At 49.9% G+C, this 23,516-nt stretch overlaps 1 protein-coding gene across 1 annotated transcript in view; it reads left to right on the top strand.

Annotated features, from left to right (window-relative positions):
• Nucleotides 1–23,516, top strand: part of GTF3C1 (general transcription factor IIIC subunit 1) — an 87,538-nt gene that overhangs the window by 43,501 nt on the left and 20,521 nt on the right. Inside the window, exons 10-26 of the mRNA XM_035267239.3 lie at nucleotides 121–338; nucleotides 2,033–2,169; nucleotides 3,287–3,440; nucleotides 5,914–6,017; nucleotides 6,813–6,997; nucleotides 8,756–9,037; nucleotides 9,325–9,470; nucleotides 10,580–10,677; nucleotides 11,156–11,252; nucleotides 11,354–11,531; nucleotides 14,100–14,241; nucleotides 14,661–14,796; nucleotides 15,194–15,275; nucleotides 15,414–15,602; nucleotides 17,943–18,100; nucleotides 19,682–19,824; nucleotides 21,858–21,939. Coding sequence (XP_035123130.3) covers nucleotides 121–338; nucleotides 2,033–2,169; nucleotides 3,287–3,440; nucleotides 5,914–6,017; nucleotides 6,813–6,997; nucleotides 8,756–9,037; nucleotides 9,325–9,470; nucleotides 10,580–10,677; nucleotides 11,156–11,252; nucleotides 11,354–11,531; nucleotides 14,100–14,241; nucleotides 14,661–14,796; nucleotides 15,194–15,275; nucleotides 15,414–15,602; nucleotides 17,943–18,100; nucleotides 19,682–19,824; nucleotides 21,858–21,939 — 2,531 coding nt within the window. The remainder of the gene's footprint in view (nucleotides 1–120; nucleotides 339–2,032; nucleotides 2,170–3,286; nucleotides 3,441–5,913; nucleotides 6,018–6,812; nucleotides 6,998–8,755; nucleotides 9,038–9,324; nucleotides 9,471–10,579; nucleotides 10,678–11,155; nucleotides 11,253–11,353; nucleotides 11,532–14,099; nucleotides 14,242–14,660; nucleotides 14,797–15,193; nucleotides 15,276–15,413; nucleotides 15,603–17,942; nucleotides 18,101–19,681; nucleotides 19,825–21,857; nucleotides 21,940–23,516) is intronic.

Raw genomic sequence — 23,516 nt, 5'->3', positions numbered from 1 at the left:
CCTTTCAACTGACTCTCAGCAGAATCCTTTGGTCCGCGTGTGTCTGCTCTGACTTGGGAGTCATGAATGTCCCCTCTTGGCCTTCCCCTTGATTTGTCCGACCTCTTCCCTCCACCACAGGTGGATGGAAAGTTCTAAACCTACACCCGTTGAAAAAGCAGCCACCCTCCTTCCCGGGACCTGCCGAAGAGAGAGCCTGCCAGAACCTTGCCAGCAGGGACAACCTCTTAGACACCAGCAGCGTCTCAGACCCCAACGTGTCCTTTGTCTCCCACTGCACTGACAGTAACAGTGGTGACATAGCTGTGATCGAGGAGGTCCGCATGGAAAACCCAAAGGTCAGTGCATGCGGAGGGAGGGGAGGGAGCTGCCTCCAAGTAAGAGCCCGTGGCCTCATCATTTCTGTGCTTAGGAATCACATGATCACAGTGAAACCGTCCACAGCAAGAGTGCTGTGTGCCAGGGCCCGCCTGTGCTTCGCAGCAGTAGTGCGGTGCTCATTTACACACCACCCTCACGCAGCCTGGGCCCTTCGCAGAGATAATCTGCCTGGTTATCTGCCCCCTGGCTTATTAATTTCCAACAACTTATGCTTTTTACTTAGATATATTTTAGAGGGAAACTTGTGTACCTAATTTAGATCAATGGTTTTTACTTCTGGGGACATTTGGCAATAACTGGAGACAGTTCTGAGTGCCATACTTAGGGAGGGGCTGCTGCTGGCATCCAACAGAGGCCAGAATGCTGTTAAACAACCTATAATACACAGGACTGTGCCTCACAGCAGAGAATTTCCCGGCCCAAATGTCAGCTCTGGTGAGGTGGAGAAACTCTGCTTGAGGTAGAAGGCCAATATCATTTGCCACAAAACAGAAAGTAATCATAGAAGAGATACAATAAAGTCGAAACCGTATTAGTTCTTCTAGCCAGTTACTCTTATATATCAAGGAGTTAAAAAAGACACAGTGAAGTCAAACCAATACTTTCATCAATATAATTGGAAGGATTGAAAGACAGTTGATAAGGAATGCCTTTTCCTATTACACGATTTGGTTTACCTAATGCCATGTCAACACTTGTCACATAACAGTACCTCAGACACTGCCAGTGCCACCCATTTTGGAAACACTGGGTAGAGAACGAGGCACGGAGTAGATGCATGATCTGGGGTGGCTCTTGGATGGTGTTGCTGCTGTTCATTTATGCAATTTTTTTTAATTAATTTTTTTTGAGACAGAGTCTTGCTGTGGTGCCCAGCCTGCAGTACAGTGGTATGATCTCAGCTCACTGCAGCCTCTGCCGTAAGGCTCACATGATCCTCCTGCTTCAGCCTCCTGAGTAGCTGGGACTGCAGGCATGCACCACCGTGCCTGGCTAATTTTTATATTTTTTTGTAGAGATGGGGTTTCATCATGTTGCCCAGGTTGGTCTCAAACTCCTGGGTTCAAGTGATCCTCCTGCCTCAGCTTCCCAAAGTGCTGGGATTATAGGCATGAGCCACTGTGCCTGGCCACTGCTGCTTCATTCAGCCCTGTAAGGTCAATGTCAGCTTTGGTCTGGCATGTTCACTCCCCATGAAACCCTGGAAAGTTAGCCACACAGAGCCCTGGTTTTCTCCTCTGTAAAATGGGAACTATGATGACAAAAGTGTTAAGAATTTTTTATGAAAAAAAGACTAATAATAACTGGCATGTGATTGTCAGTTTCTTAGTTACACTATAGAAGAACCAACAGAGAATTGAGGGGACGCCTTCTACCTTTTCAGGAGTTGCTGGAACGGATGCCTCTAATTTCTGTTCTGAAACCAGCTGATCTTCATAAAGTGGCCCACCTCTGCTGGCTGATGTCTTTGATATTCAAAGCATTAAGATGGTAGAGTAGTGGGATCCTGTGTAGGAGAACAGACTTCTTGGCTTCCCTTCTTGAAAGATGGGAGTAGAGGTTCCTTGAAGAGGGCCAGCGCACTCACAGGAGTGGTGCGTGGTCCCCCAAGCCTCATTGCATCTTGTGCTTTTTTTGGTCTCTGTTCTAGGAGAGTAGCAGTTCCCTGAAGACTGGGAGGCACAGCTCAAGCCAAGACAAACCCCACGAAACTTACCGACTGCTGAAACGCAGGAATCTGATCATAGAAGCTGTCACCAACCTTCGCTTAATCGAGAGTTTATTCACGTAAGGAGCTGTCTGTCTGCTTGCGCTAACAGTAATTCTCCTGCCAATTAGTCATCACAAGTCTCGGAAACCACTGAGAGGTGTTCACATCTCTGTCTCACTGTAGAGTCTCATCTCGTTCCTTTTCGGTAGAAAGGATTTAGTGTTTACTCTTGTTATTCGAAAGGAGCAGATACTGAGGAATATCAGCATGCTAGACAGAATGACTGAGCCCAGAGACTTCTTCCTCATTCTCCGTCTCTAACTAGAGCTGAATGGGAGGGCAGTGGGGACCATCTGCAGACACTGTCACCTTGTTCCCCTCCTCTGCGCCATGAGAGGTTTAGCTAGGTGTTCACATTGTCCCTTCTGTCCTGCATTCTTTTTTTTTTTTTTTTCTTTTGAGATGGAGTCTTGCTGTGGTGCCCACGCTGGAGTGTAGTGGCACAATCTTGGCTCATTGCACCCTCCGCCTCCTAGGTTCAAGCTTTCTCTTTCCTCGGTCTCCTGAGTAGCTGGAATTAGACAAGCACCCTCTGGCTAATTTTTGTATTTTTAGTAGAGACTGGGTTTCACCATGTTGGCCAGGCTGGCCTCGAATTCCTAACCTCAAGTGATCTGCCCTGCTCAACCTCCCAAAGTGCTGGGATTACAGGTGTGAGCCACGACGCCAGCTGTCCCTGCATTCTAGAATCAGTGCTCTAGAAATATCACCACAGTGATTCAGTAAGACCTAGGGGAAGATATATCCAGAGAGAAGTCAAATGCACTTCAGATCTTAGGGGTTAGTGTTAAACCAGAGCAGCCCTTATCTGGGTGTTAAATTAGCATTCGACTTGGTGAAGACCGTGTGCAGTTTGCCTGCCATCATGTTCTCAAATCTTAGTCGCTTGAGTCGCCGGCGAAAGGCTCCGCTGTGGAGCTGCTGTCTTGGTGACTTGTCCTTATCTGATACATTTGCCACCAAGGGAAATAATTGTTAACGTCTCAATAAGTCAGTCTTTCCATGGTGGGGAAACCCACTTTGATCCTTCCCTGTTTCTGTTGGGTACCATGAGGTATGTCTCTGTTGCCTGAGTTGAGGAATGCCTTCCACACTGAGATTGGGAGCATTACCTGCTTATTTTGTGGTGCCCAGGATCCAGAAGATGATCATGGATCAGGAGAAGCAGGAAGGGGTGTCCACGAAGTGCTGCAAGAAGTCCATTGTCCGCTTGGTGCGGAACCTGTCTGAGGAAGGTCTCTTGCGACTATATCGGACCACCGTCATTCAAGATGGCATCAAGAAGAAGGTAACCAGGGGCTCCCCCGATGCCCAGAGCCAGCCTCGTGCTGTTGGAGGTTTTTGTCCAGCTTCTCTTGTCATTGCCGTATCTTGGTAGTTGCTTTGTTACCAGTGGCTTGGAATTTCCTATTATGCCTCCTGATTTAGGGAATACGGGGTAGCTGGAAACAGAAGAGCAAAAACTTGCTAGGGTCATAAAGCATGTCAACTCCAAGCAGCAGCTGTGCAGGCATCCAGCCCTGCAGCCAGTCTTGAAGAAGCAGAAGACAGGTGGAGGCATTTTGAAGTTCAGTCGTTTGGGGACAAATTAAATAACATGTAGAAGGTGGAAACTTTAAGCAGCAAGAATGCTTTCCACGGAGAGCTGAGGAAAAACCCGGGAAGGAATGATGGCATCAAGTCAGGATGTGCTCTGGTTATCGGACGGGAGCAGTACATCTCTTCCACCTTGATTTATCTGTTTCTGTACAATGTAAAGTTTGAGGAGGGGGCATTCCCATAGCAGCTGTAGCTCAGCAGCAGCTTCACACACATTCTAAGGCACATGTTTTTCAGGGTCAGAGTAATTTGTGATGGTACAGCCAGGCACCAGGACCAAAAGGAATGGTTGTGTGGGGACAGTCACCCGTAACTTCCTGACCTTTTCTTATGCCTGCATTGTAAATCTCTGCCTTAAGAAAGCCCTGCTTTGGTATTTTGTTTTCTTAATAAGCTCTCAGGGTCATTTTTGCTCTTCTACTTTTGTTTTTTGAGAACTTTGAAAACTGTAGGGCAGTACAAAAAATGACTTAAGAAACAGTGTCTAGCCTTCCCACATTGAGAGCTCTCATCAGTTTTTATGTCTGCTGTAAGCCTTTTAAAAATAAAACAATAATGTCCCTGGCCTCTGCTCCCCGCCCCCTCACCAGCCTGTCGATTTTGCCTTGAGCAGTGGCAGTAGGTTCCTATGCTAACCTCTCGGTGAAGACCAAGAAAAGCTAAAGCACCTCCGATTTCTGTTGATCTTCAGAGAGTGCAGTCACTGAAGAACCCCCTACCCTCCAGTTTAGGGCTAGGGAGAGGCAGTCAGGCATAGGCATCAGCTGTGTCTCCAGGCAGTGCTAGAGGGAGTGGGTGAGGGATGGGGGCAGCAGCTAAGCATGCGGGGAGGGCAGATAACCTCAAAAACGAAAGTGTCCAGGAAAGGGGGCCTCTTCCTTGAGGTCCACTACAGTAGCTGGTTTTTCTGGCTGGAAAGGGCTTCAGTTATGCACATGTGACTCTAGTACCAGTGTAGGTTTCTAGTAGGACTTTCTCTGGCACCCAGAGCATGTGCTATTGGCAGCCTTTGATCTGCTGGGCCCATGTGGGCTGGAGCTGGTGCGCCTGCATTAGTCTTTTGCCTTTGCTCCTGTGTCCTGCCCTGCCCGTTGGGGCCTCTGGGAAGTTGCTGGGCCATTTGGCTGTGGAAAGTAGGGCAATGTGAATGCTGAGTATTTCTCCCTTGCCTTTTAATTCTCTGAAATGTTGCCACCCTGTATCTCATTTGAGCTTCACAAAACCACAAAGCTGGTAGTTGGGGGTGGGGCATGGTGGTCCTTATTTCATAAATGAGGATGGGGAGAAACTGAGCCAAGTGCAGCCTTCTGGAGCCTTCGTCTAGGTGTTGCTTCCTGCCCTGTCTCCAGATCTATCTGAGCCCATGTTCGGCATGAAGCTGCTGGCCAGAGTGGTGTTCATGCAGCCTGACCTTTCTGTCCCCTGCCTCAGCAGAGGCAGGCAAGAAGTCTGGCTCCCCAGGGGCCCGGCCGGGCCTCACCTGCCATGGCACGGCTGGCTCGCTCCCACACACCCTTCCCCACTCCACCTCTCCCTGCTGGGCGCTCAAGTTACTTCTCTTCCATGCAGTTTCTATTTTTCATCCTGTATATCTCTCATGAAATGATAACCACCTTCACTGTTCAGCTTCAGTAGCTCGGAAAAAGTAAAACAACAAAAGAAGCTCTAAATCCTCTGCCAGTTTGTTTGGACGAGCGCCTGGCAGGAGTCCCATGACGGCACTCTCAGCAAGGGTAGATTAATGAAAGCCGCTTACCTTTTCCAGATGGAAGCCCTCAGGACTCACGAGTGACTGGGAAATTCTCAGATAGTGGGAGCGGGGCACTGAGCAGCCCTCCAGGTAGCAGCACAGATCAGTGGGCTGTGACAGCCCAGTGAGGGACTTGCAGGGGGGTGGCTCTGTGTCCAGGCCAGATTGCTTAGTGGGGCCGAGCACCCCTGGCACCGATGGCAGGACCTGATCGCTTGGTCACTTCAGGGATTTCTCCACCAGTAGCTTTACTGGCAAACTGTTCAGCAACACATTTTGCTTTGGTCTCCTAATTGTGTTTTAGAAATGTTAATGAAAAACAGGTATGACTGGGGTTCCGCTAGGAATAGACTTGTGGAGCCAAGTCTTTCTCAGCTCTTTCCTCACCTGTGGGATGCTCCAACCTCTCTAGGTGGATCTGGTGGTGCACCCGTCCATGGACCAAAACGACCCTCTGGTGCGAAGTGCCATCGAGCAGGTCCGCTTCCGGATCTCCAATTCCAGCACAGCCAACAGGCAAGTGGTGGCGCCCGGGAGGAATCCAGAGCAAGGCTGCCAGGCCTGTGTGCCAGCAAGTCCACAAGAGCCCTTTCTTTATATCTGCATGCGATCAGTGAATTTGTTGGTTTAGAGTTCATGGTTCATGATCTCCTACTCTAAATAAGGACCAATTTCAGGATTCTTTAGGGGAAAAGAAAAAGTGCTAATGGTCTTTATTCTGTCTGATAGTGTGTGGACAAAGCACTCCCTGTCATAGGCCTCTGATGTCTGAAACTGACTCAGTCTCATAATGGCTCACAGTGATTCTGGTTGCCTTTCTCAGATCTTCTCTAACTTCGTTCATAAACCATGTAATGAACTGAGAGAACACTCAGGGGAGGGAGAAAGTTCTCAGCTGTGTCTCAACTAGAGACTCCCACAGGCAGGGAGAGGGCTGATCTGGCTTGCACATGCTGCTTTGTGGGGTCTGCCAAGCATTGGCCACATATACTGTGAATCAGTTGCTGGTTAATTTCTCATATAATTCCTCACTTCTGGCATTAATGGACATGTCAAAAGATATAGCACATTGGGTTCCTTGTCTCACAAGGCAGCACCCATAAGTGGGGGTGCCCTCTCCAGGGTCCCACAATCCCCACCACCCCCAAATGTTTCAGTGATCTGACATTTTGTTTGCATCATCTCCCTGGCCCATGCAGGGAGCAGGATTTGAAACCTCCAGGCCTGCATCCCATTCATACAGACAGACACTGTCCTTTCTCTTAGCCTTGATTTTCTCAATATATTATTGCATTTTTATTTGGACTGCAGGGTTAAAACTTCCCAGCTTCCAGTGCCCCAAGGGGAGGCAGAAGAAGAAAGTCAAGGAAAAGAAGGCCCTAGTGGATCAGGGGACTCTCAGCTGAGTGCTTCCTCTAAGTCAGAAAGTGGACGGATGAAAAAAAGTGATAAGAAAATGGGCATAACCCAGCTTAGAAATTATCACCCCGTTGTAGGTAAGCAGCAGCTTCTTGTCTGTGTTTAGTTACATTTCATTTGTTGTTTGCATGAGGATGTTTGAGGCATTGGGTCTCTCCATTCAAGCTGTGAGCTGCAGTCAGAAGAATGGGATCTGAGCTGTGGGCTGGATCCTGTTACTCTGGCCATATAACTTCTTCCAGCATCTCTGTCCCTACCTGCAAAATGGGGACTGTTCTGTCTGCCATACCTTACAAGGCTTCTGAGGGGCTCAGACAAAATCCTGCTAGATCCCAATATGAGGAAAGATTAATTTCTTCTTCTGAATGTTCTTGAGCTGGAACGTTTTATAAACTACAGAAAATTTCTCCCCGTCCTGACTCCACAGATCCCCCACAGCACAGTCGTTGATGAGTCTGAGCGTTCCTATAATTTCCTCAGAGTTGGAGTGCTGACAGGTTCCTCCTTCCCTCATTTCTAAACTTGTGCTGAGCAAGGCTGGTGGCCATGGCTTTATAGTCATGATGCTTGGCCCCTCTCCGGGCGCAAGAAGGAGGGCAAACTTGCCTCACTGGGGCCGGGCTGTCTGTCAGGCAGCATCAGGTCCGGGACACAGCAGACCCAGGGATTCCAAGTGGAAGAGGCTGTGTGACTTCCCTTTCCAAGGGCTGCAGCCCCACAGCCTGGCCTTCACTCTCCACGTTTCCCTGTTAGAAAGCACAGGTGAAGGAGGAACAGCGGCATGAGTGTGTGCAGCTGGACAGTATTTGCACTTGAATGGACCGGGGCAGTGCAGGTGTTCCTCCGGTGGGGCTTCTGATTGTCCTGCATGCTCTTGCAGCCACCATCTCACTAGGGAAAACCAAGGAACAGTGCATTTGTATCAGCAAAGAAATAAGGCACTTTAAAAGAACTGAGGTTGTGGAATATTTGGTGCAATTCTCATCAAGCCAGAAATCCTTACACAGTAGTTTCTCAGGCCCTCTAGTAGGCCATTCTTCCGTTGCTATAAAGGAATTCCTGAGGCTGGGCCATTTGTAAAGAAAAGAGGTTTAATTGGTTGACAGTTCTGCAGGCTGTATAGGAAGCATAGCTTGGCTTCTGCTGAGGCCTCAGGAAGCTTTCAGCCGTGACAGAACATGAAAGGGGAGCAAGCACATCACATGGTGATAGCAGGAGCAAGAGAGAGAGTTGGGGGAGGTGCCACTCAACTTTAAACAGCCAGCTCTCACGAGCATGGCACCTTGCCATGAGGGATCACCCCCTAACCCAGATGCCTCCCACTAGGCCGCACCACCAGCCCTGAGGATTATGTGCCAACATGAGATGTGGAGGGGTCAGCCAAACCTTCCCACCCTCCTTGCTGGTTCCCTGCACCAGTGCCCTCCTGCCTCAGGTGCTGCACTCTCCATTCATGCTGCTCGCCACTCCACCTCCCACCCTTCCACCTTCCCAACCCTTCCTGGAATGTGCCTGGCACACCCGAACCTCAGGCCCTCTGCGTTTGCCCTGCAGGCATGTTCACTCGCAGGCTCCCCAGTGAGGCCTCTCCCGTCCTCTGTTTGTAGAGTTGCAGCCCTCCTCCCATCCGTGCTTTATTTCCTGCTGGTGGGCTATTTTAGGTATATTTTATCATCATCTGTCCTTGCCCACTAGAAAGTAAGCTCTAAGAGAGTAAGGATATTTGCCATCTTTCTGCTCCCTGGCACATAGTAGCACTCAATAATTTTTCAGTGAATTCAACTGAATTCAGAATGGGATTTTTCAAGCACTGCTCTCTCCCTTTCTTGCTTCAGTTCCTGGACTGGGGCGTTCTCTAGGGTTTCTGCCCAAAATGCCTCGCCTGCGGGTGGTCCACATGTTTCTGTGGTACCTCATCTATGGGCACCCTGCCAGCGACAGCATGGAGAAGCCAAGCTTCATCAGTGAAAGGAGAAAGATAAAGCAGGAGCCAGGCAGGGCAGGTGTCCGGCCGTCCTCCTCTGGAAGTGTCTGGGAGGCCTGCTCGGAAGCCCCATCCAAAGACAGCCAAGATAGCGTCACCTGGGAGGCTGAAGTGGAGTTGGCCACAGAGACAGGTGAGAGGCCCCTGCCACTCCTGCACCTGGGACAGGCAGTCCCAGTAGGATCCAGGGAGAATCACGATGGTTCCATATCCTTATGTAAACTGGCTGCCTCCTCTGATCCAAATGGAAACATGATACACACTTATGAACCTGCAGGCTCTCTTCCTCATCTTCCTTCCTGCCTGACAAGTAGAATTTTTCTCAAGTTGGGGGTGAGGGCACCAAGACCTCCTGGGAGATGATGTCACCATGGTGACTGGGATCCTGGTTGCCGTGTGTAACCGTGAGTTTTTTCCTAGTGTATGTGGACGATGCTTCGTGGATGCGCTACATCCCTCCCATCCCAGTCCACAGGGAGTTCGGCTTTGGCTGGGCTCTCGTCAGTGACATCCTCCTCTGCCTTCCCCTCTCCATCTTCATCCAGATTGTGCAAGTCAGCTACAAGGTACTGGTGACTGGAACCATCACAGGATTGGCCCCTCAGCTCTGGCCTGGAGGGCCTACACTCACCTGGGCAAGGGAGGATACTTGAAGACCCAGGGTTCCCCAGGTGGATGGATGGGTGGATGGACAGATACTCAGTCAAGGGAAAATATTTAAATATTTTAAGGATTTGTTCGAGATAGATTAAAAATGATTGGGTAGATAGGTGGGTGGTTGATCAGGGGTAAATACTTCAAAGACTTGCTCTTCTAAATAGATCTACTATGGTAGGTAGATAGACAAATAATTATATTACAACCATAAAACCTGTTTTTAGAAATTTGGTAAATAGAGAAAGATAAAATAGAAATTACCCATAGCTGTATCACTCAGAGAGATAATTACTGCTAAGTAATTATCTTCTTGGTAAGGTTTTTGTAGTCCTTTATGGCTGTGCCATATTTGTGTGTACATGTGTGTGTGTGTGTGTATCTCCCTTTAAAAAAAAACTGAATAGAAACTATATTCACTCTTCTGTTGTCTGTGCTTTTGACTGAACAGTGTTTCCTATTTTTTGCATCATTAACTTTTTAGACTTGATATTAAATAGATTCATAGTATTCATTCTTATGCCTCTACTTTAATTTATTTAACCATAATACTTTCTATTTTTGGACATTTAAATTCCACTTTCTTGCTATTATAAATGACATGCTGATGAATACCTTTTGGTAGACATAGATGTGGCAGCTCCAGCATTTTTTCCTTCGGGTAAGGATAGGAGCAGAATCACTGGCTGCAAAAGAAACTCATGTTCTCCATCTCATCTTTTCTGGTTTCATATAAATGTGTATATTCTTATGTTGCCCCAGGGAAAGACTTAGCACTGTCTGTGCCCACAGCAGGATATGAGGGCATCTGTTTATTGCCCCCAGCAGTGTGGCAAATGGGCTGGAAGGGAGGGGTGGTGAATCCAAAGGCAGAGATGCAGGGGAACTGGGGCAAGAAGGGGAGCCAGTAGGCAGGTTCAGGGAGACAGTGGGCAGAAAATAGTACCGAGCACTTTTTCCAAGATTCTTGCAGCTCACCCTGCCCCTCAGGGCAAGCTGAACCTGTACATCACCTCTTCAGGTGGACAACCTGGAGGAATTTCTGAATGACCCGCTGAAGAAGCACACCCTGATCCGCTTTCTCCCCAGGCCCATCCGGCAGCAGCTTCTGTATAAGAGGTGAGGCTGTTGCACCTGACCCAGAGTGGCTGCAGGTGCAAGTAAACCCTTACGTCAGGGCTCTGAGCGATCGTTTATCAGGAGAGGAAAGGGTTTCTAATTTCCAGCTTGCAAAATCTCAAGGTTTCTATTAACATATTAATGAACTATGGGCTGGTACATTTTATTACTTGATCCGAAGGTTCTTTTAAAGTAAAATCTGCTGCTAATGGCTGCAAGTATGGGAAATTTTTTTCCCCTTTCATTATTTTTACTTTCCAAATCAAATACCCGGGGTCGGGTCAATCTCCATGGCCCTGGTTGGGTGTTAGGATGGGTGGTTCTGGGCCTCAGTACAGTGTGGCTTGAGGCTGGTCCTCCAGTTACCACCACGTGGAAAAGAGAAGAAGAAAGTTGCACCCCTCCCGTCACATGCAGACCCCTGCGGCCCGCCGCAAGTGTCGTGTGATGGGAAGATCCTGCCCCCTCTGTTTTCCAGGCGCTACATTTTTTCAGTGATGGAGAACCTTCAGAGGCTGTGCTACATGGGGCTGCTACAGTTTGGTCCCACAGAAAAGTTTCAGGATAAAGATCAGGTAATGTCTCTCAAGCCCAGATGAAGGTGATCTTGATGATTAAATGGTCTCCAAGCAGCCAAACCTGATGTGGGTTCTCCCTTTCTGGTGTCTCCCATTAGGTCTTTGTCTTCTTGAAGAAGAATGCAGTCATTGTTGACACCACCATCTGCGACCCACATTACAACCTGGCCCGCAGCAGCCGGCCCTTCGAGAGGCGCCTCTATGTCCTGAACTCGATGCAGGATGTGGAAAATTACTGGTTTGACCTGCAATGTGTCTGCCTCAACACTCCACTAGGTGGGTGTCAGCTGTCTCTGCTGGACCTGGCTGGTTTTGCTTCTTTCTGGTTGGCAGCTGGGATTTAGGGATAGAAAACCTAGGAGTTGCCTCGACCAGTGATGTGTTTCAAGTGCTCCCCAGAGGCCCAGAGCACCCCTGGGGCTCCCTGAGAAAGGAGAGTGGTGGGCCTTGAGTGGTTGGGGTGCTCCCAGTTCCCCCACCCAGTTGAACCCAAGTAGCCACACTTAAGACAAAGTTCATTTGTTTGTTGAGTAGGTATTTATTAAACACCTCCTGTGTGTCACTTCTTGTGCCTGATCATGCCGCAGTGAGAACATACCCCGCCCTGCCTTCGTGAGACTTGCAATCTAGTGCAAGGGAGACATAGCTCACAGGAGTGCGATAAGGGCCGTGGTGGCAGGTAGGGTGGTGTTTATTCCAGGGCTCGGGAGCAGCCTTGCTGAGGAAGAGACATTGGATCTGAATCCTATAGGGTGAGGCAGAGCCAGCCAGGGCCAGAGCTGGGGTGGGCGTCCCAGGCAGGGACAGTGTCACAGGCTGAAGCCCTGAGTGGTACGTTGGAGAAAGAGAGGAGGCCATGTGGGCAGAGGGAGAGTGGCATCCACTGGTGATGGTGAGGAGGGTGGGGCAGGCCGGGAGGTGTTTTGGAGGGAACTGACCTGACATGCTGGTGACTTGGTTGAGTTGGGCTTTGCAGGAGCCTCTGCCCACACCACTCTCCCTCCCAGGAGGGCCCTCCCTGTCATACTCACTTCTCAGATGCCCACTACTACTTCAGGCATCACCTCTTGGAGAAAGCCTGTCCACACCTTTGCTAGCATCATTCCCTTTCATCCTGTGAGTTCCTTGTGCCCAGAAAAGTTGGCTTCCATCCCCAGGATGTGTTGCAAAGTGCCAGGTGCACAGTCGTCATCCTGTAAATGTGAATTGAATGTATGTAGGGTCTGCTGAAGGCAAGAGAGCCTCCCCTGCAGCGTTCTTCCTGCAGGCCTCTCTCTACCTGGCCTTTTCCTGCCACCTCTGCCAGGGGGGAAAGGAAGCTACCTTCAGCTTGCACCTGCAAGAGGACTTCCATTCCGCTCCTACCTTCTTAAAGCTGAAAGATCCAATATCACACTTTGATTTTCGTGAAGCAGGAGTCACACATTTTACTTGGCATAATTGTTTAATGCCAAGGGTAATGATCACTTGTATCTAAAATCTTTCATGGGTCCAGACATATTTTATAGAACTGTGTGTTTCGTAGAAACCTCTGGCATTCAGCAGTAAGCTAGGCTTGCCAATTTAGATTTTAATAATAAAATGCCTAATTCCCCTGCATTTTATATCTAGATAAAAATTTGTGAACCAGCATGAATTTGCACCAAAGTTTTTCAGGCCTGACAATTGGTGAATTTCCATCCCTTTAGGTGCTCATGAGCAGAAATGGCAGAGGCTTACTGAGCCCATTAATCAGGCATTGATTGTCCCTTCATTCAGTAAACATGTGAAGAGGTTCTGCCCCAGGGAGGAGGGGAAAGCGTCATATAATGAGATGCACTCATCTTTTAGAGCAGGTGCTAAACGAACTGAGAAAGAATCACCCAAGGAGCATATTAAATGCTGATTACTGGGCCCTACTCAGAGAGTCTGTGTTTTTCATAAGCAGACTTGTGGTGCCATTGTTACTTATATGAGAGAAGCGTTGCCTTGAGTACTGTCCATTCAAATGGGTGACCTTGGGCAAGCTATTTATAACCTCCCTGATTCTTGGTTTATTCCTAAGCTGAGAACTCCACTGCCACCACCATACAGGCCAAGGTGAAATTGAGCAAGGCGTCTCGTTTAAAGTTCCAGCTGCCAGGTGCAGGGTTTGAGCTCCCACTGCCCCAGGCCGCACCAGCCATGCCATCAAGCCAAGGTCTCCGAGCATGCCAGGAGAGAGTCTTTCAGAGTCTGAAAACCTTCCCTCACCTACTCAAGCAGTGCTTTTAGTTGTATTTTATATTTTTTTTTTTGCAAGAAATGTAATTTTCTATATTATAGAATAACTGGCTATCATTTCTCAGCTCCATTGGCAAACCTCTTGAGCACTTAGGAAACATCTGGCTGTTCTTGGAGCTGGTTCGGGCCCAGGCCCACTGCAGTGCATCTCAGCAATCTGTGCAGGCCCCTCCCTGTCCCTGCCACCACCAGCAAGGACAGTCGTTTCTGCCACCCTGGCCCCAGCAGCTCCCAGGGGCTTTCTGGGAGGCAGGAAGGCCTGGGTTTCACCTGCACTGGACTCCCCGAGCCTGCCAGGCTCTCAACTGCCTGCCTGCCCTCTGTCTTTAGCGAATTCAGCCCGGCATAGACCCTTTCCTCAGGTCACCCACCAGCACTCCAACTCTCTTCCTCTGTTCCCTCTGACTTCATTGTGTGGACATTTTGTACAAAGAGGTCTTAGAAATCTCAGATCCCCCAAGTGGCCAGGGAACCTTTACACAGGCGGGGAATCCACTCTACTTCCCCACCCAGCCACAGGCGGTAGCCACCAGAGCCACAGCAGGAAGGTGTGATCGGTCACCCTGATGTTTGATTTTCCAGGGGTGGTGCGCTGCCCGCGCATCAGGAAGAACAACAGCACAGACCAGGGCAGCGATGAGGAGGGCAGCCTGCAGAAGGAGCAGGAGAGCGCCATGGACAAGCACAACCTGGAGCGCAAGTGCGCCATGCTGGAGTACACCACGTGCGTGTCCATCCCTAGTGCAACGGCCAGCACAAGGCTGCGGTGGCACTTATTTCAGATGTCTGCCCACCCTAGTTTGGCTTAGGACATCAGGCCAGATGGCCTGGGTCTCCGGTACAGAGGCTGCAGACGGCTGGCTCCAGACATACTTTATTTACCCCACATCTTGTTTTAAAAAATGTAATCAGTTGTCAAAATTTATTTTGGGAATTTTACACAAAAATCTGGATTTGTGACTTATCTTCCAAAAGTGGAAACCAGTCAACACTTAGGGCCCTCAGATTCTTCATTGCTACCTGTGGGATATTTTTCTGGAAAGATGAAAGTTGGTTATAAATAAATGTCCCCCACCCCATGCCATGGGCTCTCTTTTTGGTGATGACAAGAAGGCCTCTTCCTGTTGATTTCCTGTGTTTTAGTGGAAGCCGTGAGGTGGTGGATGAAGGCTTGATCCCCGGAGACGGGCTGGGTGCTGCAGGGCTTGATTCCAGTTTCTACGGACACCTTAAGCGCAACTGGATCTGGACCAGCTACATCATCAACCAGGCCAAAAAGGTGGGTGCGCGTCACACCAGATCATCATCTCGGGTCTTCACCACTCGCCCTCCTACCCCTCCCTGCCTGACCAGAGACACAAATGCTGGCTTCTGTTTGTGTTGAAGGTGCATCAGGTCCCTTAAATGTGTGCCTGGCCTGTTTTTTTCCCAGTGGATTCTAACTTACTCTGTGATGTGGACAGATACTCCTTTTTTAAAAAAGGATCAGAAGGTCTGGGTGACATAGGCCCTCCAGGAGGGAGTGCGTGAGCAATGGTTAAGCGGGTGACAGGAGACTCCAGCCCCTAGCTGTCAGCACGCAGTGGCCCTCAGCGACCTTGGTGCCTCTGTTACTGTGGACTGCTGGGGATTCGTGGAAGCTCATGCTTCATCCCAGTGCCATGCTTGTCTCACAGGAGAGTACTGCCTCAGAGAATGGACTCACAATGAGGCTCCAGACGTTTCTGTCCAAGCGCCCATTGCCCCTCGGTGCCGGAGGTATGTGTGCTGAGAGTTCCCCCCAGAAGTAAATATGGAACCAATGAAGGGCCTCAACAACTGCCCTATATTCAATTTGGTCTTCCTGGCCTTTGCAGCGCTCATCCTGAAACCGTTGTCTCCTGTGATTATGTCTAGGCAACAGCAGGTTGAATATTTGGGGGGAAGCAAGAGTAGGCTCCGAGCTCTATGCCGGCCAGGAAGAGCAGTTTGAGGTGGACCGAGAGCCCACGCTGGACCGAAACCGGAGAGTGAGGGGTGGGAGAAGCCAGAAGCGGAAGCGGCTGAAGAAGGACCCTGGGAGGAAGATCAAGAGAAGGAAGAAAGGTTGTGTGGTGATCATTTACACTTACTGGGCCTTGTCTTTACGTTTTGCTGGGAGACATGCCACAGCCTCACTCTAGCCGGGCCTGAGCTCTGCCCTCCTTCCAAGGGAAGATGCAGGTTTCCGCCTTCCCTTGATGTGTGTCGCGGTGCCATGGTCACTTTATTCCCACATCCACCTGGCAGATCGAGAGAGCCCCTAACGTCCCATATGCTTCCCCTGCTTTCTCTGCCTTTGTATCTTTGTATCTTATCTTTAAGCTTCTGACTTCAGGAATTCCTTCAGTTCAAATGCCTAGTTTCATCTCAGTGAAGAATGTTAGCAGCAGCCTCATCACAACTAGCTAAGATCCTGATCTTGGGGGGTTTACCTTTTAATGTCTGTGTTTATGCTAATCAGGCCAAAGTTCAAAGGCATATTGCGTTTTAATTAATTAACTTATTTATTTATTTAGCATCATGGTCTCTCTCTGTTGCCCAGGCTGGAGTGCAGTGGGTGTGATCTTGGCTCACTGCTACCTCCACCTCCTGGGCTTAAGAAATTCTGCATCAGCCTCTCGAGTAGCTGGGATTACAGGCGTGCACCACCATGCCCGGTTAATTTTGGATTTTTTTTTTTTTTTTGAGACAGTTTCGCTCTTGTTACCCAGGCTGGAGTGCAATGGCGCAATCTCGGCTCACCGTAACCTCCGCCTCCTGGGCTCAGGCAATTCTCCTGCCTCAGCCTCTTAAGTAGCTGGGATTACAGGCACACGCCACCGTGCCCAGCTAATTTTTTTGTATTTTTAGTAGAGACGGGGTTTCACCATGTTGACCAGGATGGTCTCAATCTCTTGACCTCATGATCCACCCTCCTTGGCCTCCCAAAGTGCTGGGATTTCAGGCGTGAGCCACCATGCCCGGCCTCAATTTTGGATTTTTAGAAGAGATGGGGTTTCACCATGTTGGCCAGGTTGATCTCAAACTCCTGACCTCAAGTGATCCACCCACCTCAGCTCCCCAAACTGCTGGGATTATAGGCATAAGCCACCGCACTGGGCCCATGTTGCATTTTTAAATTGAAGGAAAGCTGGCAGTCCTGTAAGCCTACAGCACCTTCTGATTTGACACACCCCTTGTGCAGTGCCTTTTAGACTGCCATTGAGTTCTTCATTCCGTCAGTATTTATAGCAGAGAGGGTGAAAGGCAGACCAGATCTAGTTGTTAGACCACTTTTCTATTGCCTAAGGGTTTACAAGTTTCAGCAGCAGCCACTGATGGCTGTAGCTATTTCAGATAAAGACAGTGTTTAAACAGGAACCTGTTTTCAGTGGTTTCTTTGGCTGGCGTTCATAACAAATAGCATTCCATCAGTTGAAATGGCCTACTCAGTTTCGCCTCTCGTAGATATGTGTAAGACCAATTTGGCTCAAAAACCCGATTTCATCACAAAGCAAAATATGGTGTGGTATCGCTTCGAGTCCAAATTTCCTTGCCCCACTTTTCTTCTGCCTTAATTTGGAAGACACTTGCTACATAGTCATTTGAGATTGGCAGTGGCATATGGTGTCTGTCCTGTGAAAGTGCTATCAGCACCTCCCCCAGGCAGAAGACCTTGGAAACCCAGTGGCTACGCTTTCAAGGTTCAGATCCTACCTCGGCTGCTGACTCAGCTGACTCAGCTGTGTGACTTCAGCAAGTGACTGTATGTGTCTGTGTTCCTCAGCAAAAAAACAGTGATAACAACTGTATCCATTTCATAAGCCACTGAGGCCAGTGGCTGCAGTTTTGGTGGTGGTAGTGCTGCTGTTTCGTTATTAACTACACAGATCTCACTGCTGCTATTTAGTAGCCATGACTCTGCGCTGGATGTTTTATATGCAGTCTCCTTCCATCCTCTCGATGGCCCTGGAGCAGAGTACTTATTGTCCCCACTATACACTCAAGTCTACACGACACCCGTGCGGTCATGGAGCAAGGGAGTGTGGAGGCCCAGTGACTGCACAGACCATGGTGTCCCGCTCACTTGGTGGATACACCCCAAGCATTTCCTGTAGGCTTCTGTATAAGATGCCTTCAAAGGACTCAGTCGCAGTGGGGGAGATTGGAGATTCACAGATAACCAACTAGAGGCTGCATTGAGGCCTTCCAGCCTGTTGCTGTAAAATTTGGCCAAGAGAAATGATGAAAGAAGGGGCTGAGTCTTTTGCAGTTAGTTTATGTGACTTTAGACACAGTGGGTATCTGATAACCAATACCATTGGTCACATCTCACTGGCTGGGTAGGGACCTTGACCCTGTGCAGACTGACAGCTCCAAACCAGGTATTAGAGACCTCCTCCCTTCTCCCTCTGGTATTTTTAGGAGAGTTCCCAGGAGAAAAAAGCAAAAGGCTGCGCTACCACGATGAAGCCGACCAGAGCGCCCTGCAGCGGATGACGCGGTTACGCGTCACCTGGTCCATGCAGGAGGATGGGCTGCTCGTGCTGTGCCGCATCGCCAGCAATGTCCTCAACACCAAGGTACCAACCAGCCCAGCCCAGCAGTGGGCCTAGCCCTCGATTGGAGCTCCTTCCTGTCTGAGCCTCCCAGGGACTCCCAGCCAGGGACTACTCCTCTCCGCTGCTCTGCTTGCCACTGGGAAAAGGATTGCCTAGAATCCTACACATTTTCTTTTTTAGAGAGATGGAGCCTCACTCTTTCACCCTGTCTGGAATGCAGTGGCGCCATCACAGCTCACTGTGTCTTAGACCTCCTGGCCTCAAGTGGTTCCCCCACCTCAGCCTCTCATAGTCCTGGGACTACAGGCCCACCCTGCCCAGCTAATTCTACAGATTAATAACACTCTGTTTTTGTACATTTCTTTTTAGCCTTCAGCCAGATACATATGAATGTTTGCCTAGCTACAGACAAACTAGTTCAGAGCTATTCTTTCTCTCTCCTCACCAGGAGTTTAACCCTGTCCTGCTCTATTCCTCCAACCTTCATTGCCAGAAAAGCTTCCTGTAACTGCCCATCATCTCTGGAATGATCTGGCAATTGGATGTAATTACCCTGTTCTCTGTTCTTGATGGATACTTCTCATGCTGTTTCTGTCACTTCTGGTACCTCTTGGTCCACTGGTATGGCTGGTCCTCAGGGCAGAGAGACCTCTTATTTGCCTTTCAGGAGAAAGAGCTCTGCTAGTCCAGTCCAGGGCCCCGTCCAGGCAGTAGTGCTGGGTCTCAGCCAGGCCAGGCAGGAGAAACCCAGCTGGGGCCCTGTGCCTGGATGCTCCTTGCCTGCAAACTAGTAGGTCCCTTGTCTTGACCGCTTATCCCCTGTTCTCTCATCCCTCAGTCCTCTCCTGAATTCTAACCCAACCACCCAACCTCTTTTCCAAGGAAGATCCTGAAAGGTGACATGTTGCCATCCCTTATTTCTGTTCCCTGCATCTGCAGTAGCTTTGTCATTGCAGAGCTAATAGGGGATGTTTCCCTCCCTGTGCTGTAGCCCTGGTGCAGCTGGAAGAGGCAGGAGGTCCTGCATAGGTCAGTGTTGGTTAACTGTCCACGCCACTCACCAGAGTTTACAGTCTTTCTGGGTCACCTTGTTCTTGGGGATGTGAGAAAATAATCTGTCATCAAGCTGCTTCCTAATGCCAGCCTTGCCTTCCTATGTTACTGACCGAGACGTTCTCCTGGGTCTGCTAATTTTGTACGTTCTGTTTCTAGTAGTGTAACATACCAGCACAACATACAGAACGTTTCTGAGCAAACATGATGTGTAGTTAGGACACTAAGGCCTCTAACTAAACACACTTTACATCCCATGATGTGCCCCAATCCAGCACTCTTCCAGGCAGATCCACCACCCCTCTAGGCACCTCCGTCACACATGGCACTTGACAGAATACACACTTTCCTGCTGGTCACTGAGGCCAGAATCTCCCTGTGTCCACCACATGGTGGGCTCAGTAAATGTCACTGTGAGATGACAGTTGTGGGGATTCTCTGAGGAAGGAGGTTGCACAAAACACATTTTTTCTGCTTTTTTACTGTAGTGCCCCATGATGTGGGCTCTGAGGATACTGACTTTTTTTCTTGACTCTGCATTTGATCCAGGTGAAGGGCCCATTTGTCACCTGGCAGGTGGTACGGGACATTTTGCATGCCACGTTTGAAGAGTCTTTGGATAAAACATCTCATTCCGTGGGACGAAGAGCTCGCTACATAGTCAAAAACCCACAGGCCTACCTGAACTACAAGTAAGCCTCGATGAAGCCCGATCTTTCCGGGATGTGGTTACCTCAACACTTCTAGTTCATTCTTTACTCTCCCTTCATCCCATTTGCTTAAGAGTGTGGTGGGAAGCACAGCTGGATTACACCGAGGTGTCTGATGGGCTGTCCAAGTGTTGGAGTCTGGTGGGGAGATGGATCTTGAGTTTTTGAGGGCCAGGCATGATTGTGGGTTCTTTCCCATGCAGGGTGGTGTTTGGACCTTAGAGCGGCCTCGAGAAGTAGGTGCTGTTATCCCTTCTTTGAATGAAGAACCAGAGACTAGATAGGCTGACTTGCTGAATACCACGTGCCTAGCAGGTGGTGGAGGCAGAAGCTGGCTTTTCCTGCTGTTGTCAGCCCTCAGGGCAGCTCCTGAGAGCTCTGATTGGTGGCTCCCTCCAGCAGCAAGTGGGATCATTAGACAGGAAGCCCTCTGCCATGTTGTTAGCAGAGCTGAATGAGAGCTGGGTGTTCCCTAAGCATCTGAAGCCATGAGATGGCAGCTGCTGGGAGTCACAAAGCAGCCACCCATGGTTTGTCTGTTGCCAGTAAGACTGCCCACCATCTCCTTCTCAGAGCCAAGGCTGTAATGCCACCGCCAGTCCCACCAGATTCCTCCTACAACTCCTTTCACAAGGAAGGCTTGAGTAGGGAGGACCAGAAAGCCTCTGAGGGTTGCAGGGAGGAGCCCAAGTTTTGCAGCCAGCATGAGAGTGGTTGGGGCCGGAGGGAGGCCTAACAGCGTTGGAAGAGCCACCTCCAGCAGCTAGTGGTTCATGCCACAAATCAGCCAGAGGGCTCGGCTGCAAGTTGATCCCAGGCCACAGGCTACCTGGGCTGCAGAGGAAACTCACCTCTAGACAGAGTTTCTCAGCACTCTGTGAGGCTGTGGATGATTCCCTGTTTTTGTAGGGGCTGGCCTGTACATTGTAGGATGCTTACCAGCATCCTTGGTGTCTGTCCACTAGAGGCCAGTGACACCTTCCCTTGCCATCGTGACAACCAAAAGTGTCTCCAATGCTCCTACGGGGAAAATCGTCCCAGTTGAGAGCCACTGAATTGCTTATGGAAGGGTGACACCACTTTCCTCTGCAAAGAATCTTAGACTTTCCATCTGAAAGGAATGATCACCTGGTCCAAACTCCTCTTTTATCAGAAAAAGAAACAGGCCCAGAGAGAGGATGTGAACTGGCTGGGATGACTGAGTTGGCAGTGAAGTGTGGTCTGCAACTTAGGCTTTCCAGCTTCTGAATGTTCCCACTGAAAAGTGGAACAGGAGGAGCTCTGGAGTGAGCAGGCCAAGGGGCAGTCCCCACTGCCGGTTCCGGTACTGTGGGGCCTAGGACAGGGTTTATCCGCATGGGGGCGCTCCTCACCTCTGACCAGGATGAGAGTACCAATAATAGCCATATCTGTCCTCCTGTCCTGCCCTTGTGTGTGTGACCTCAAGGAGTCCCCTTACCTTACCAGGCTGTAAATGGAATGAGTCTCTACCTGGCAAGCTCTTTAGGAAGGCAGCCATGCCTGGTGGGCAGGAGCCCCGCAAATGCTGGTCACCTTCCCCTTCATTTTCTTTTGGGCAAGTCAGGCTCTCCTTCCACCATGGAGATGTGAGTGGACACACCTCCTGCTTTGCAGTAGATGAGAGAGCTTAAGAATAATAAACTCCAAAGCCTATTGGATGTTTTTAAATGTATGATACACTTTCACGTGGATCAGCCCATATGGTCCTGGCCAAAATCCTGTGAGAGGCAGGTGGGACTCAGTGTTCTCGGTTACCCATAGAGGATGGAAGTTCAGAAAAGCCAAGGTGTAAAGTGCAAACAGACCTGATTGTGGTCAGGCTTGGCTGACCCCAGATCCCTCACTTGTAAAAGCTGCAGTCGTGCAACAGGCGTATAAGTAACTCACGCTTCACATTCAGCCAAGGCCAGAAACGTGAGAATGGAACTCTCTGATGTTCCAAATGCGGGCATCCTTGCAGCTCCAGACTCCAGCTTTGTCTCCTCTTCCTGCAGGGTGTGCCTGGCCGAGGTGTACCAGGATAAAGCGCTCGTTGGAGATTTCATGAATCGAAGAGGTGACTATGAAGATCCAAAGGTAGGCCCCGTGTGGGTGTAGGGTTCAGCCTGCTTGGGAGGTGGGGGCATCTAGGCTTTAGTCACCTCCTCTCGTCCCACAGGGCCCCTGCCAGCCTTAGAAACGTGGATGTTTTTTTCCTTCTCACTTGGGAAATCGCCTAGTCAGCTCTCTGACTGGACTTCACTCGATCTAGCTTCAAGCACCCGCTTTTAAAGACGATTGGAATCTGACATGCCACTTTGAAGGGCTGCTGTGCCTTGGGCCTGTTTTGTTAAGAAAATAGAACATCTCTTCAGAAATTACAGGCTTCCTAGAAAGCTTGCAGACAGGACGTGCGTTTTCTTTCTGAATTTTCTGTCCGGATAGGCCAGGGCAGTGGCTGACAAGGAAGGAAGCTGTCTGCTGACCAGACTCCTGCCCTTTAACCCAGAGGCTGTTTTTGTGCTAACCCTGGACTCTACAGCGTGTGTGGTAGGACTTGTGCCAGGCAAGGCCAGTGGACAAGGAGAGGCAGCCCTTTCCCTAAGGAAGCCACAGGCGAGTGGGACAGTCAGAGAAGACTGCATTGCAGGACAGTGCAGTCAGCCCCTGGAAGAGGAAGGCACAGGCCCACAGAGGTCGGGGGAGGAGGCTCAGCAATACTTTTGGATGGAAGTGACAGAAAAACCTAACCTAATGGGAGTGTATGCTTTTTTCTTTTTTACCCAAATGCCTAGCAGCTGAGGGAAGGCAGTCCTGGGCTGGTGCAAGGGAGCAGAGCTGTCATCAGACTCCCAGGCTTATGCCACCATACTCCCCTCCAGCAGCGGTCAGCTTTCCATCCTATGCCGGTCACCTCGTGGTTGCAAGTCTTGACTATGAGAGTTCAAGTCCTCACAACAGAATCCCAGAGCAGGAAGAAGTGGGGAGAGGGGCAGCAATAGACCCACATGGCCCTTATGTCAGCGGGCAGCCTTTCCCAGGAGCCCTGGCAGACCTGGGCTACATGGCTGGGAAACAGTGGGACACAGCACAGGGGACCCAGGCTGCCATGAGTGGCTTAGACTGTCCTGGTATATCCAAGGAGCCTGGGCATCCTCCCTCCCCACAGTCAGTTGAGGCTGGCTAATCAGAAAGCATGGGGAAGAATGGAATAGGTGAAGATAGGGGAAGAATTGGCAAAGGTGTCAGTACTAGGCGAGACTGGAAATGATGGCAGCTGGGGCAGCGACAGTGAGGGGAGAAGGAGCAAGGGCTGGTGGGTGCAGCATCAGGACAGCAGCCAGATGCAGCAGGGGCCATGTCCTGTACAGCCACCAGGCCAGGGAGGAGCGAGAGCATACCCTGTCGCTTTGTACACCAGGTGACATGTCCAGCTTGCTCCTCAGATCTGGGTCTGGACTGAGATGACTGCAGTGCGCATATAGAGGAGGGAAGTCATTTGAGGGGCACCAGTGGAGTGTGAGGCTGGAGCAGAGGAAGGAGGCTGACTACACAGATGAAACAGGGAGCACCAGGCCTGGGAGGAGGGAGGCTGCAAGGGGAGCACCGTATGGGGCATGTTTCAGTCTTCTCACTGTGGGCTTGGGAGAGTGCCGGCAATGCAGGTGTGAGGC

This window comes from Callithrix jacchus, chromosome 12, assembly GCF_049354715.1.
Source record: "Callithrix jacchus isolate 240 chromosome 12, calJac240_pri, whole genome shotgun sequence".
Lineage (NCBI taxonomy): Eukaryota > Metazoa > Chordata > Mammalia > Primates > Cebidae > Callithrix > Callithrix jacchus.
Note: the sequence above shows the minus strand (reverse complement) of the source record. Positions and strands in the feature narration are given on the sequence as shown.